Source organism: Lactuca virosa, chromosome 7, assembly GCF_052849685.1.
Source record: "Lactuca virosa cultivar CGN04683 chromosome 7, Lactuca_virosa_CGN04683_v6, whole genome shotgun sequence".
In the NCBI taxonomy this organism is placed as follows: domain Eukaryota; kingdom Viridiplantae; phylum Streptophyta; class Magnoliopsida; order Asterales; family Asteraceae; genus Lactuca; species Lactuca virosa.
The window spans coordinates 178,681,991-178,695,295 of NC_136432.1; the positions used below are offsets into that span (position 1 = coordinate 178,681,991).

Consider the following 13,305-nt stretch of genomic DNA (forward strand, 5'->3'; position numbering starts at 1 on the left):
TTTTCAACTTCTGTAACAAATTAATTGTTTTATAATGCATGTTAACATTTGTTCTGACAATATATACATATGTGTAGCATGTTTGAGGGTAATTCTGTAATGCATTTAGATCATTTACTTATTTTTGAAAGTCGTATAACACTTTCTTTTTTTAAGATGTGCACCCTTTTATATATAGGATCATTTCGGTCTCACCACGTTTTTTTTGGGCGTTTGTATTTGTAGATAAATAAATATTAGGCAGACATCCTGTTTGAAATACATTTATAATTCTGTAAAAACTATAAATAATAAAGTGTATCTTAATATTTTGTGATTTATAAAACTAGCTTAAAAACACGAATAAATTATTTGTTTTTTTGTGGAGATATATATATGTTCGATACAACAAAACGTAATTTTCTACGTGTATCTTATTTTTCTGAAAAAAAAAGTACTTTGGAGAATACTATTGACAGGGGTGAAACTGGTCCAAACCCGACCCGAATGGATCTACAATCGGAAAACGTGATTTAGTAGAACCAGAAACCAAAGCGGTATATAAGAATCGGGTGCGGTTCGTTTCTGGGTATGGGACCGGGTAAAGTAGGTCTAGAACCAGAAATATCAAAATGGGTGAGGTGGAACCGGGTTTCGGGTTTTAGAATCGGAAAACCATGATTTTTTGGTACTTTCAACTTGTATAGGTGGTGTTTTGTATTTTTAACTTGTAATCAAGGGCTCTTTGTCATACTTTTATAACCAGAGGGTTATGTTGGTACTTTTGTATTAAGGGGGTACCACGATTTTTTTATTATTTTGATTCCTGGTGTAGGAGACTACGACGTTAGGAGGTTTTTTTTTTATTTCAACCCATGAGAGTCCAAGTCGTATGGATGAGTTTTTATTTGAGGTCTTTAAACTACCGGGTTCAGTTTCCTTCATCCATTTTAGCCATATCCACTAAACTCGGACCCACTATATTTGATACCCATTTAGGTAGGCTTAAAGTGATACCTAATATCCGGACTAGTTTAACATATACCGATTCTAGTTCTAGATTCGGACTGAGTTTACGGGTTTGAAGCTCATCCTAATTGACATTACACATTGGAATATTATTTCCATTGTATTAAAAATTGATTCGCATTATTGATTTCAATCTACAAACTTTTCTTGTTTATTGTAGCTTCTAAGCATCTCCAATGATAGGTTGACAATGGGTCGATGGAGAGGTACAGTATTTAGAATCGAACTTAAAATTATTTCATTTTACTCCCTACATAAAATTTAAATATTTGTTATTTATTAACTAGCTAATTTTTTTAATAAATATAAAATAATATTTGATTTTAATGGTTGACATTAATTATTAAATTCTTATTTATAATGTAATGTCCCAAAAACAGTAGTAAAATTTTCATTTTTCAAACACCCAAGAATACAACCAATTTGTCTCATATCAACCATAGTATAAAATATTCTAAAATCAAATGTCAATGCGGAAATAAATCATGGAGATGATGTGCGATCACGTCGGTCCCTTCCCTTTCGAACTGGAAGTACCTAAAAATGTTAAACCACAAAATCTTAAGCACGAAGATTAGTGAGTTCTCCAAAATACTACATATCGTACATACATTATCATGGGCTACCCCCATGGTCTTGCATACAAGTGTCACGGTCTACCCCTATGGTATTACATACCATTGCCATGGGCTGCCCCCATGGTCTTCCCTTGTAGTGCCTTGGCTACCCCAAGGTCTTACACACAAGTATCATGGGCTACCACATGGTCTCTCATACAAATTTCATGGGCTACCCTCAGGGTCTTCCATTCAAGTATCACAAAGGCAACTACCATTCTACATAACACAATCCAGTGGGTTGGGATTGGTGCCTTCGACCCACAAGTATAGTGAGAAGACTCAACTTCCAGAAGATAAACAATTGCTACTGCTCTCACTGTCGAAATATAGATGCTATACACCACCTAGATAGTCCCACAAGGTAAACCCTTAGTCTACCTTCCAAAACTAGGAGTTTGACCAAAAGTCAACTCAAGTTAAAAAGTCTACGGTCAAAATTGACTTCAGCCAACTGCCACATCGTGGCCCACAAACTTCAAAATTGGCGATCCACCCCAAGTTGTCATGTCATGGCGATCAGAATGACACGCAGTGGGCACTAGCTTCCTAACAACTTAATGGGTTAAGTTGTTTCCTTTGATACCAAAAGCTCTAAAGCTTAGATATGGTCCTTCCTATGGTCTAGATGGATAAAGTTTCCGACTTTATCCCTTAAGACACCCTCCCCCCCCCCAAGAGATCAAGATCTCAAACCCTAGGTCTAAAAAGGTAAAACATGACATGGACTTAACCATTAAGCACTTAATCTCTAAAGTTCTTAGTCCATCAACTCCAGAAGAGTTAACCAAAGTTGGTGCTTTATAGACATGCATGTTTAATGCATGTCTTGAACTCATATTAGGTCAAAAATAAGGATTATGACCAAAAATCTCATGCATGGCTCAAAATCTAATCAAACTTCAAATCCAAACCATCAACCACTCCAAATGTCCCAGAGATTCATAAAGTTGCAAACTTTATAGGATCTCAAGATCCCAACTAACAAGAACAAGAAGAATATGGGACAAAACTAAAGATCTTGGCTAACTTCTTCTTCCTTCTTCCTTTAAGATCTTTCAAAAGCACCAAAATGAGCTTCAACAATGGAGGAAATGGATTATGGTTTCTTCAGAGCTTAGGAGGGTGATGGAGGCTGAGGATGAACAAACCCTAGCCTTCTCACTCCTTTAAATAGGGTGCAAACTCGGAAAATTAGGGTTTAAGTCACCAGGCGACGCCACGTTATGGACCATAGGCTGCCTCGCCGTGGCGGATTAAATAAAGTCTGCGTCCAAAAATGTCTCGCCACGTCGTGGTAATGCCTCCACCACGTCGTGGCAACTCCAGGCAGCCAAACTTAAATAAATAAAATATACCTCAAGATTCGGATGTTACATATAATATACTATTTTTTTACTATATATATAAGAATTTATCAACTTTAATATTTTTGAAAAAAAAAACACAAAACTTTTATATTTTTAGTTATGTCCTTTTGTGACATCGTGTTTCTGTAAATACTCATCGTCTTATAAATACTTTTGGTCATTGTATTTCGGCAAAAAAATCATCTTCTAATAAATATTTTGAAAAAATATTATACCATCTTGTATTTTTCACTTCCAACAATGTCTGATTGGTCAACTTTTGGTATAAGTAAATGAGTTCGTTGTTGATGATATTTCATTTTAAGTATTTTTGTCTCCCGTTTCCAAAAAAAAGGTATTTTTGTCTTGTAATATTTCAATTTAAAAAAAAATATCGTTTTTGTAAAAAATGACAAATTTAGATAAGGGGTTTTATAATATAAGGATATATTAGTTAATTATATAAAAGAAAAACTTTTCAAAATGATTAATGATCTGATAGAATTTAAGTTAATAGGTTTGTGTTTGATAGAATTAGTGAAAAGTTGATGTAGCAAAGCAAAAAATAATGTATGAGTCGATGAAAATGACTATGGGCCCTCTAAGGATATTTAAATATTTGTTAAATATTTTAAACTTTTTTCTAAAGTTATGTCCTTAATCTATAATTGACTATTAATTCGATGGGTTATGGGTATTTTTTGAAAGTTGAAACGATAATTTTTAGTAGAGAAATTAAAAATCCTCCTAGCAACTAGCAATATGCTAAAGAAAAAATATGAACAAGCTAGTCAAAAAGCTTAAGGGTTACAACGCGAATCAAACCACCTAGAATGGGTATTTTACATCTATTTTTTATCCAAAGAAAAGACAACATATGGATATCATCAAGTATCTTAGGTGTTGAGGATGTTTTTTACCCCCAAAAAAATAAGCCTCTTCTAAGAGTTCCAAATAAGCCAAAGCACCAAAAAGATTAACGCAACAAACATCTTTTGTTTCGATTTGTTGAAAGCAAGAGACAATGAAATCTGAAAAACCTACTGAAAATCACTAAAACAGCAACAGCGCACCCGCTGCTTTTCCCCAAACATCATAAGCAAAAGAAAAATAGTAGAAGATGTGGGCTTTCAATTCATGTGCAACATTATAAAACTTAAAATGCCTTTTTTTTTTTTTTTGAAGAGATTGCACAATAAAGGACGAGACAAATCCTTCACACAAAGATAATAACCTTAAAAGATGTTCTTCTACCTAATAGAAATGGAACCATACATCTATCGAGCCCAAGTACAAAATGTCCAAAAAATCAAAAAAATTTATCATTTTTTTCTCTACAAACTAGGATGCCCAATCCAACTTTTGGTGGATTTGTATAACTTTTCTAGGTTTTCTATCTTGCTTTGTGAGGTACTCTAGTCCTTTAGGAGATGGTTTGTTTTTTGTTTTTTTTTTAAAGGAATATTCGGTTTAAGACGTCGTCAATCCAAAAGACTTTTTTGGGGTTCATAAACCAACAACAAGATTAAAAATTCAATGGTAAATTGCACATTTCTTTAAGATTCCAAAGATGATGATCAACTTCACTTTTCAAACCCAATTCCAAATCCTCCCATCAACAACAACCAATCATACAAACTCTCAAATTTCAATACAAAGGGAGGGGGGAAATTGACCTATATGTCTTTCTGTCTGTATCGTTCTACTTCCATGATTCAAATCTCAAACCTCTAACCACAAATCTACACTCAATTTTTTTCCCCAATTTTACACATTGTATACACCACCAACAAACATTAAACTAAATCCACGCAACCTCCGGTGCACTACTACTCCTAGCTCGAGCTTCCGCCAATGAAACCGCCATTGCCAACATCATCTGCTCCTCAAAGCTCTCAGGAACTATACCTCCACCACCTCCACCACCACCCTCCATCTCATCTTGTCCCCCATACTCATTATTATTATCATGATGATACCCATATGAAGTTTCACTTTCACCCATCTGTTCATGACTGTTGTTGTTGTTGTTATTGTTATTGTTGTTGTCTCCCCATCCTGCATCTTGAAGATGGGTATTGAGTGAGGTGGATACGGGATGCATGATGTTGTATGTTGATGATATGTTTCCATTGTAGTTGTTGTAATTGGTGGAAGATTCGCCACCCAGTTGTTGGCGTTCGGCGAGGGCAGCTATGGCGCACGCTAGACCACCGGAAGGCGATGAGGATGAGGATGAAGATGATAATGACTCAGCTTGTGGGGCCATGGACGCGAGAACGCGAACTTCCGTTGCGTATTTTGCTAATTGCGCTGCGTCGCCATAATTCGGATTGTGGCGTTGGTGTTTTCCATCCTCCTATGTATAATAAAATATTTTATAATTAATAATGAGTAAATTACACGAATGGTCCCTATGGTTTAGGGTAATTTTTGTGTTTGGTCCCTAACTTATTTTTTTAACTCGGAAGGTCCCTACTGTTTGTTTTTGTTACGCGTTTGGTCCCTGTCTTACCTAAAAAGACTATTTTTTCCTTGATTTTTTAATTTATTTAAATAAACACACCCCCACCCACTCACCTTACTTTACCTACCCCACCATTATTCCCAATTTAAATAAGTCATTTTAGGTAAGACAGGGACCAAGCGCGTAACAAAAACAAATAGTAGGGACCTTCCGAGTTAAAAAAATAAGTTAGGGACCAAGCGCGCAAATTAGCCCAAACCATAGGGACTATTCGTGTAATTTACTCATTAATAAATAAATAAAAATATATAAGAATAATTTTCGTATTTATATAATTGTACCTGAAATGACAACCAGATGGCTTCCATTAGCATTATGTTCTCGGGGTCAAGGTCAAACTCGTCATCTCTGCATTTATATAATTTTTTGTCATGTATTTTTTTTTTCATTAGCGTTATATTTTTAAATATCATATAGTGTCATTTAGAATGTTTTTCAGCCTAAAAAAAACAATATTTATAAAATGTTGTAATATTTGAAAATATATAAAAGATAATTGGATACCTGTTGTCTCTAGGGCGTTGAGGATGTCTAAATGTTGTTACACCTGAATTTGGAGCAGAAACAATTTCCTCACCTTCTGAAGAAGACGTTGCTGCATAATAGAAACATATTTACATTTTTTACCCTTGATAGTTACATTTTTACAATACTAGCAATATGTAACCCATAATAACAACATACTTTCATTTTGCTACCAATATAGGGAATGTAAATACATTGCTATTATTGGTAAAAAAAAAGTGCAATTATATTGTGATTATGTGTAAAAACAAATGATTATATTTCTAGCATTATGTTTACAAACCTGCTCTAGAGAAATATTCAGCCTCATTTGAATCAATTATCCTGCTTGAAGAGCTTCTCTCTTGTCTTTTTAGCATTCTTTCCTCTTCATCTTGAATTTCTTGTTGTCTCATTCTTATTTTTGCTTCTATCACCCTTTGTTCTTCCTAAAAGACAATATAAAAATACAAAAAAATATAAAATTGAGCAATAAAAGATAACCAATAGAATGATGGTTAACTAAGCCTAGTGCTTACAATTTGTTCCTGCCCTTTTTCCTCTTTAGTCTTCACCCCTCTATACTCCACAGCATAGTTTAACGTTTTACAAAAGGGGCATCTTGGTATTGTTAAGAATAGAAAACAAGAAATATATAATTTGGAACAATAAGAAGAAAACAATAATGATAATTGAACACCAAATAAGGATACTGCGTAGGGCGTGTAGAATTTGGGGTCTTCATCTGTAGGAAACATTCTGATTGAATAACGAAAATGTTAATGATATAATCGTATTGTTTTCAAAGAGCGTAACTTGAATGATACAATCAGATGATATTTACCTGTACAGATGCCTTTTGTGCAACATCGCGATCTATTTAGACTTGGATAATACTGCACAATGGTTCAGAAATGGAAATAAACGTATCAGAAAGACGAAATTGAAACAAATACACCTGTAAAATTTAATAGCACAGAGCCACAGACCAAGAAACAAATCGGGCATTCTTCAAGATCGCAACTGCAGTCATCATCTCCGGGATAGCAAGGAGCGAGCTTGGAATCAAGTATAAGCTTACGAAGCTTCTTGTGATCTACATCCTTGTGTTGATACAGCCCTTGAGGTCTTGTATACTTCTCGTCCACTAGCTGTCTCCTCCTACCCAACTTATTCCCCATTCAAGATCAAACAAAACCCAAATCAACTCTATCTCTACTTCAATTTTGTAACAAAACCCTAATTTCTAATTTGACCAATCACAATAGAATTCCCCAGAACACAAAACCACGTTCTTGGAACAAGAAATCCGATGCCCAACACATCCTGCAAAACCGACAGTAGAAAGAAGGAAAGTTTTTACTTGTACATATATCAAGAAACAAATGAAATTAGAAAAAGGGGGAGTTGGGAGTTGATTTGAGCTGGGAAATGTGAATAAGCAAGAACCAAGTTGAAGAAAACCTTGAATTTGTTGAAGTTGGATGAAGATGGTGTTGAGGGAAATCGATAAACGTGCGTGGAGGTTGGTTAGATATAACAGAGAGAAGGGGGTTCCGGTATGGAGATCGAGAGATTTGTAGAGGAGAAGAGGGGACACGATCAGAACTTTCTCTGATTATATACGCGTGTGGTGTGGGAGAGAAAGAGAGAGTGGGTATTGTTTGTGGCTTTGTGCGTATATCATGTTAACTTATTAATATTGAGTAATTGTTATTTGGATTATGCATAATTATAATTCATAATTATCGTATTTTGTTATTTCACATGTGTAATTCTGTTTGGGTAGATTTATCTTTTTTAGTATATTTCACATGTGTAATTCTATTTGGATAGAGTTATCTTTTTTAGTATAATTATCTAATGTAAAGTATTCATAATTATCATTATGTTATTTCACATGTGTAATTCTTTTTGGGTAAATTTTTTTTTTGTATAATTATCTAATGTAAAGTGTATAGGAATTTTTTTTATTATCTACAACAATAAAATTTAAATCTTCTAACAAGATGGTGAATTTAACCCTCATTTAGGATAAAGTTTAAGTTAAAGGTGAATTAAGTTTAATATTCTTTTAGGATTAAGTTTAAGTCAAAGGTGAGTTTAACCCTCATTTAGTTTTCAAAAGAATAGTGGGGTTGAAAAACATGTTCGGGCTAAAACATCTCATGCGGATCCTAAATAAATAAATATAATTTGATTATTTTTATATAAAATAAAAATATTAAATATATATGTATGTGTGATTTCAATATAATTGTAATATTAGTAATGTATATCATATACTGTAAAACAAGATAAACGAGATGTGTCACTCGTTAATTTTTTAGGTCAGAAATTGGAAAATTAGGGATTTCATTGAGAAGGTTTCTCTCATCCTAGCTAATTGTAGAGTGTAACAAACATATATACAAACTACAACAAAATAAAGTAAAAAAAAAAACATATCGAAATAGACGATAAAGCATAGAGTAAAAAAAATAATTACACATATAAGAATTGAATTTTGAAACTTAAACATAAAGGTAAGTAAAATTTGACATGTTATGGGAATATTTAAATGTAAAGATCATAAATAATACAATTTATATTTTAAAGTAAATAATTTTTTATATAGATCTAATACTTATTTTGTTTTCAAAGAATATTAATTTTGCATATTTCATATTTAAAATAATAAGTATCCAAATTTAATACATGATTAATTATATTATAGGAGAACATTTGACCATCATTTCATAAAAATACAAAAGAAGAGGAGGAGACCAAGTAAAGAATCGAAAAGGGGGTTTTGTCCACGCGCCTTCTTCGGATGCGTGTACGGTACCTTTGCTTTCTCCACTCAATTACTTGATTCTTCCACTTCTTTTTTATTCTCCCCTTTTTTCATCCTTCATTTTCAGATTTCATTCCATTTTAACTCATAAAACTTATTAGATATTGATTTAAATAATATCTTAATTTTATGTCTGCTGCAAATCTAGTTTAAGATTTTTATAACAAAATCGTCTAACATACGTATTCTAAACCATTATTTGGTACTTAACGTACCCATTTTAACAAGGCTTTGATTTTTAAATTGTATATTAATGTATACAATAATTACTTTTTCCTTAATGATTAGATAATGAATGATGTACATGCGATCTAAATACATGCTTGAAGCGGATTGATTGCGTTGATGACTTTAGCTTGCTATGTTGAAAGATTCGTGTTGCTTTCCATTTTAAACGTGCACTCTAATATTTTCCTTTATTGTTAGTATTTACACATTAATTTTGAAAACTACATATACATGAGCTTAAACATCTCTATAGTTTATGGATTATGTGCGTGTATGATTGGTATTATTTGGTATTATTTAAGTGTTTAAACTTAGCAAAAAATAAGTTTATGGTACGCGAACTAAACATATTCTATGATAGCATGTCATCTTTCACTATGAGGCGTGTAAACCCTTGTTCATGGTATGTGGTCTATCTCTTATTTTTTTTTAAGATAAGTTTGGATTGGGTTTTGGGAGAGTCACGTGGCGCGGCTACTGAATGGTAGCGGCGCGTGCCACGTCATTAAATAGTGACGTGACCTTTTGTTGGTCGTGACGCAGAGCTGTCACCAACCAAAGTCCTAGGTCTCGGGTCTTGAACATTATTTAAGAATGTGATGCTTATGGTTTGCTTTATTCTCAGTCTCATTCACCCATATGCAAACCCTAGCATTGTGACAGTGTTGTTGAGCCTTTGTGTGAATTTTTGGAGTTGTTATTGAAGAAAGTATTGGATATAATTTCCAAAGTTATTAAATATTCATAATATTTCTAAATAATAACAGTGTTTATTTGAGTTGGCCTCAGGACACAATTAGCAATAAGGAAAAGGACAAAAATAAGTTGTTATTTTATGATTAATTAATAAATTAATTGGAAATTATTTTGGTAATTAATTAAATAGTTTTAATTAATTAAAAGGCTAGAATATTAATTAATTCCTTGAGATTAATTGGAATAACTGATGATTATCGTTTAATTATCCGTAGTACTCTAGAAAGAGTAAGGTAGTATTGATCACTACTTACTGATCAACTTCAATCAGCAGTTGTAAATATCACTATGGATCATAATTTTTGTTTATCCGAAGTCTGTGTACTTTATATTTCCCAGGCTAAAACTTCTATCTGTAGTCACGATCAACTACTCATTTTGTCCAACCTATTGCAATCATTTCACAATGTACTGCTGATATGGTGATATTGACTTATATTTTTAATTAAATTCCATATATGACCATATGCACATAAATAATCATATTATACAATGCAAAATTATTTATGTAAATATGTGCATATACATTTGTGCACATTTATATATTTTGTGCATACTTAAGGAAAATGACTTTAATAAATTTCTAAAAATGATGAAGGGGAATGATGAAGCAATATGTTGCTTTTCTTAACTATAATCTACTTGCACAGTCTGAAAAACTGTTAATTATCATTTAATTATTCACAATACTCTAGACAAAAGCAATGTAGTATTGATCACTACGGATCATCATTTCTATCTATCAAAAGTCTTTGAACTTTATCTTATCCTGTCTAAAATTTCTATCCGCACTCAAGTTTAACTTCTCATTTTGTCCAACCTATTGCAATCATTTCGCAATGTATTGTTGATATGGTAATACTGACTTATATTTTAAATTAAATTCCATATATGAACATATGCAAATAAATAAACAAATTATACAATGCAAATTTATTTATGTAAATATGTGTATATATCTTTATGCACATCTGCATATTTTTTTGCATATTGTAATATATAATTTTCTTATGCACACACGAATATTATTAATAAACTCAAAATGAAAATTATCTTAAAGATTTAGAGGAAAATAACTTTAATAAGTTTATAAAAATGATCGGAATGATGAAGCTATATGTTTTTTTTTCTTAAATAGAATCTGCTTATTGCTCAAGATCAATCAACAATTGTCAATATTACTATGGATCATCAATTCTATTGATCCGCAGTTTGTGTCCTTATTTAATCTTTTCAAATCTAAGCCTTTAATCCGCAGTTGACTCAACTGTTGATTTTGTAAACACTTCTGCAATAATTTCAAAATGTAATGTTGTTATGGTTACCATTTATAAATCTATCTGTAGTACTCTAGACTGCGAAATGTATTATTGATTAATGCTTATTGATGAAAATCAGCAATTATCAATATTGTTACGGATCATCATTTTTATGTATCTGAAGTTAGTATCATTATTATCTTTTCAATTCTAAAACCTCTATTCGCAGTCAAGTTCAACTGCTGACTTTGTCCACCCTTCTGAAATCATTTGACAATATACTTTTGTTATGGTTACCATTTACAAAAATCATCTCGTATACCTTTAGAACATTAACCAATTTAAAAAGGAAATAATGTAATCCTTTTATGTAATTATACTGTTAATGTGAACATTTTATGTAATGCAATGTTTTGGTATAATTATTTGATGGAATAATGACTTAAAAGGGTAACATGTTTTTTGATTTGTACACATTGAGTATTTTTGTCCATATTTTCCCATTGAACTATTCAAAAAACATCCTTATGACATGCAATCATAATCATAGGTTTAGCTGGTTTTCGGCATATTTGACAACTCTGGCGAGGTTCTGGTCATCTTCTCCGGCGAGTTTTGTTGATTTTGAACTCTTTTTGGGGATTTTTTGGAAATAAAAGGGTCGGCCTTCATCATCTTCAGGAGCCACAACCCACAACCTTAACCCTTATACATCACCACCGTCGGCCACCTTCATCATAACCAAACACCGCCATTAAGCTACCCTAATGATAGCTTATTTTATATATATATTTTAGCATTTGTCTTAAGTAATTACCCTTTTAAGTCATTATCCCTTATTTGATTAATGAAATGCATGGAATTACTAAATGACTAGAATCGGTAATGATTGGAATGTGACTTTCAAAGAATGTAATGGTAATATAAAACCAAATTAACATGCAAAATGTTTACATAACCAAATTAACATAAAACAAAATATCAAAGAGTAGAAAATATCAAAAAAGGACATTCACCAAACTTTTTACAAACCAATACCAAACTGTCTACAAAAACACCAACAAAACTTCTAAAAGTATTACTTAACATATTAAAATTTTGTATTGAATAAGTTGTTCTTCCTTTTCCAATTGTTTTGTTTTTCTTTCCAACTCTTTTCTAAGAGGTTAGTTTCTTTGGTCACGCTTTTCATTAGGTGTTATCTTCTTCTTACAAAAAGTATATCCTCTTGGATCCTTTGTTGCAGCAGTGATAGCTATATCTTTTTGAATTTTAAACCTTTTATTAGAACCAGATCCTTTGTTTGAAACATTTACAGGATTTCAAATGTCATTAACATTAGGCTTAGAAACACCAATTAAAGAATCAAAGTGTTTACTTTTTGAGCGAGAATCTTTTTGTGGTGGATTTTGTATAATTAGATTTATCTTATGTTTTTTACATTCAAAATACTCCAACAACCTTTCAGGATCATGTGAAACTAAAGTTATACACTCAGCAACCACAAAATATAAATCAGATACTAGGGGTGAGCAAAAACCAAACCGACAAAAGAAAACCCGACAAAACCGCAATAAATCGCAACCGAAAAACCGCAACCTATGCAAAAACCAATGGTGTGTATTTAATTTTTGTAAAACCGAAGGTCAACGGTGTGGTGCGGTTTTTATCCAAAAAACTGGTCCACCAAAACCGAACCGCACCGCAAGCGTGTATAGTAATAAATCAATTAATATATATTATGATTTAAAATACTTATAAACGATAATATATTTATTATATGTTTACTTTGTGTTTGTGTAAAACTATATGGGGTGCAAAAAAAATTCCTATTGTTAGCCAAACGTACTAATCGACATGTGTAATAAGCTTGTAACAAATTAAGTTATAGTCAACCAACCTTCGATTATTAATTAGTTTGTGAGAGTAGTCACATGTTGTATTTTAAGCTACTTATAATTTTTGATTATGTATTTTTGTTTTAAGCTAGAAATGAATGGTTTCAAAAATGAAAAAAAAAATCACAATACAAGCTTACATGCACATGGTTTTCAGTTCTTATGTTTTTAGAGAACCGCACCAATAAACATAAAAAACTGCACCAAAGTCTAGACACGGTTTAAAACCGAAACTGCATCGATACAAACCGAAACCGCATTTAAAAACCGTAAAACCGAACTGTTGCAAAACTGCACCCAACAGTTTTAAGAATGAAAAAACC

General features: G+C 32.2%; 1 protein-coding gene across 1 annotated transcript; it reads right to left on the minus strand.

The window, feature by feature from the left end:
- Positions 1-4,483: 4,483 nt before the first annotated feature.
- On the minus strand, positions 4,484-7,654 carry LOC145124939 (RING/U-box superfamily protein). Its single transcript, XM_079060418.1, has 9 exons — positions 7,470-7,654; positions 6,995-7,331; positions 6,850-6,901; positions 6,719-6,764; positions 6,545-6,626; positions 6,310-6,454; positions 6,006-6,096; positions 5,783-5,849; positions 4,484-5,333 (listed from the first exon to the last, which is right to left on the minus strand). The coding sequence occupies exons 2-9, from the start codon at positions 7,184-7,186 to the stop codon at positions 4,776-4,778; spliced, it is 1,233 nt and encodes a 410-aa protein (XP_078916544.1). The 5' UTR covers positions 7,187-7,331; positions 7,470-7,654; the 3' UTR covers positions 4,484-4,775.
- Positions 7,655-13,305: the final 5,651 nt, after the last annotated feature.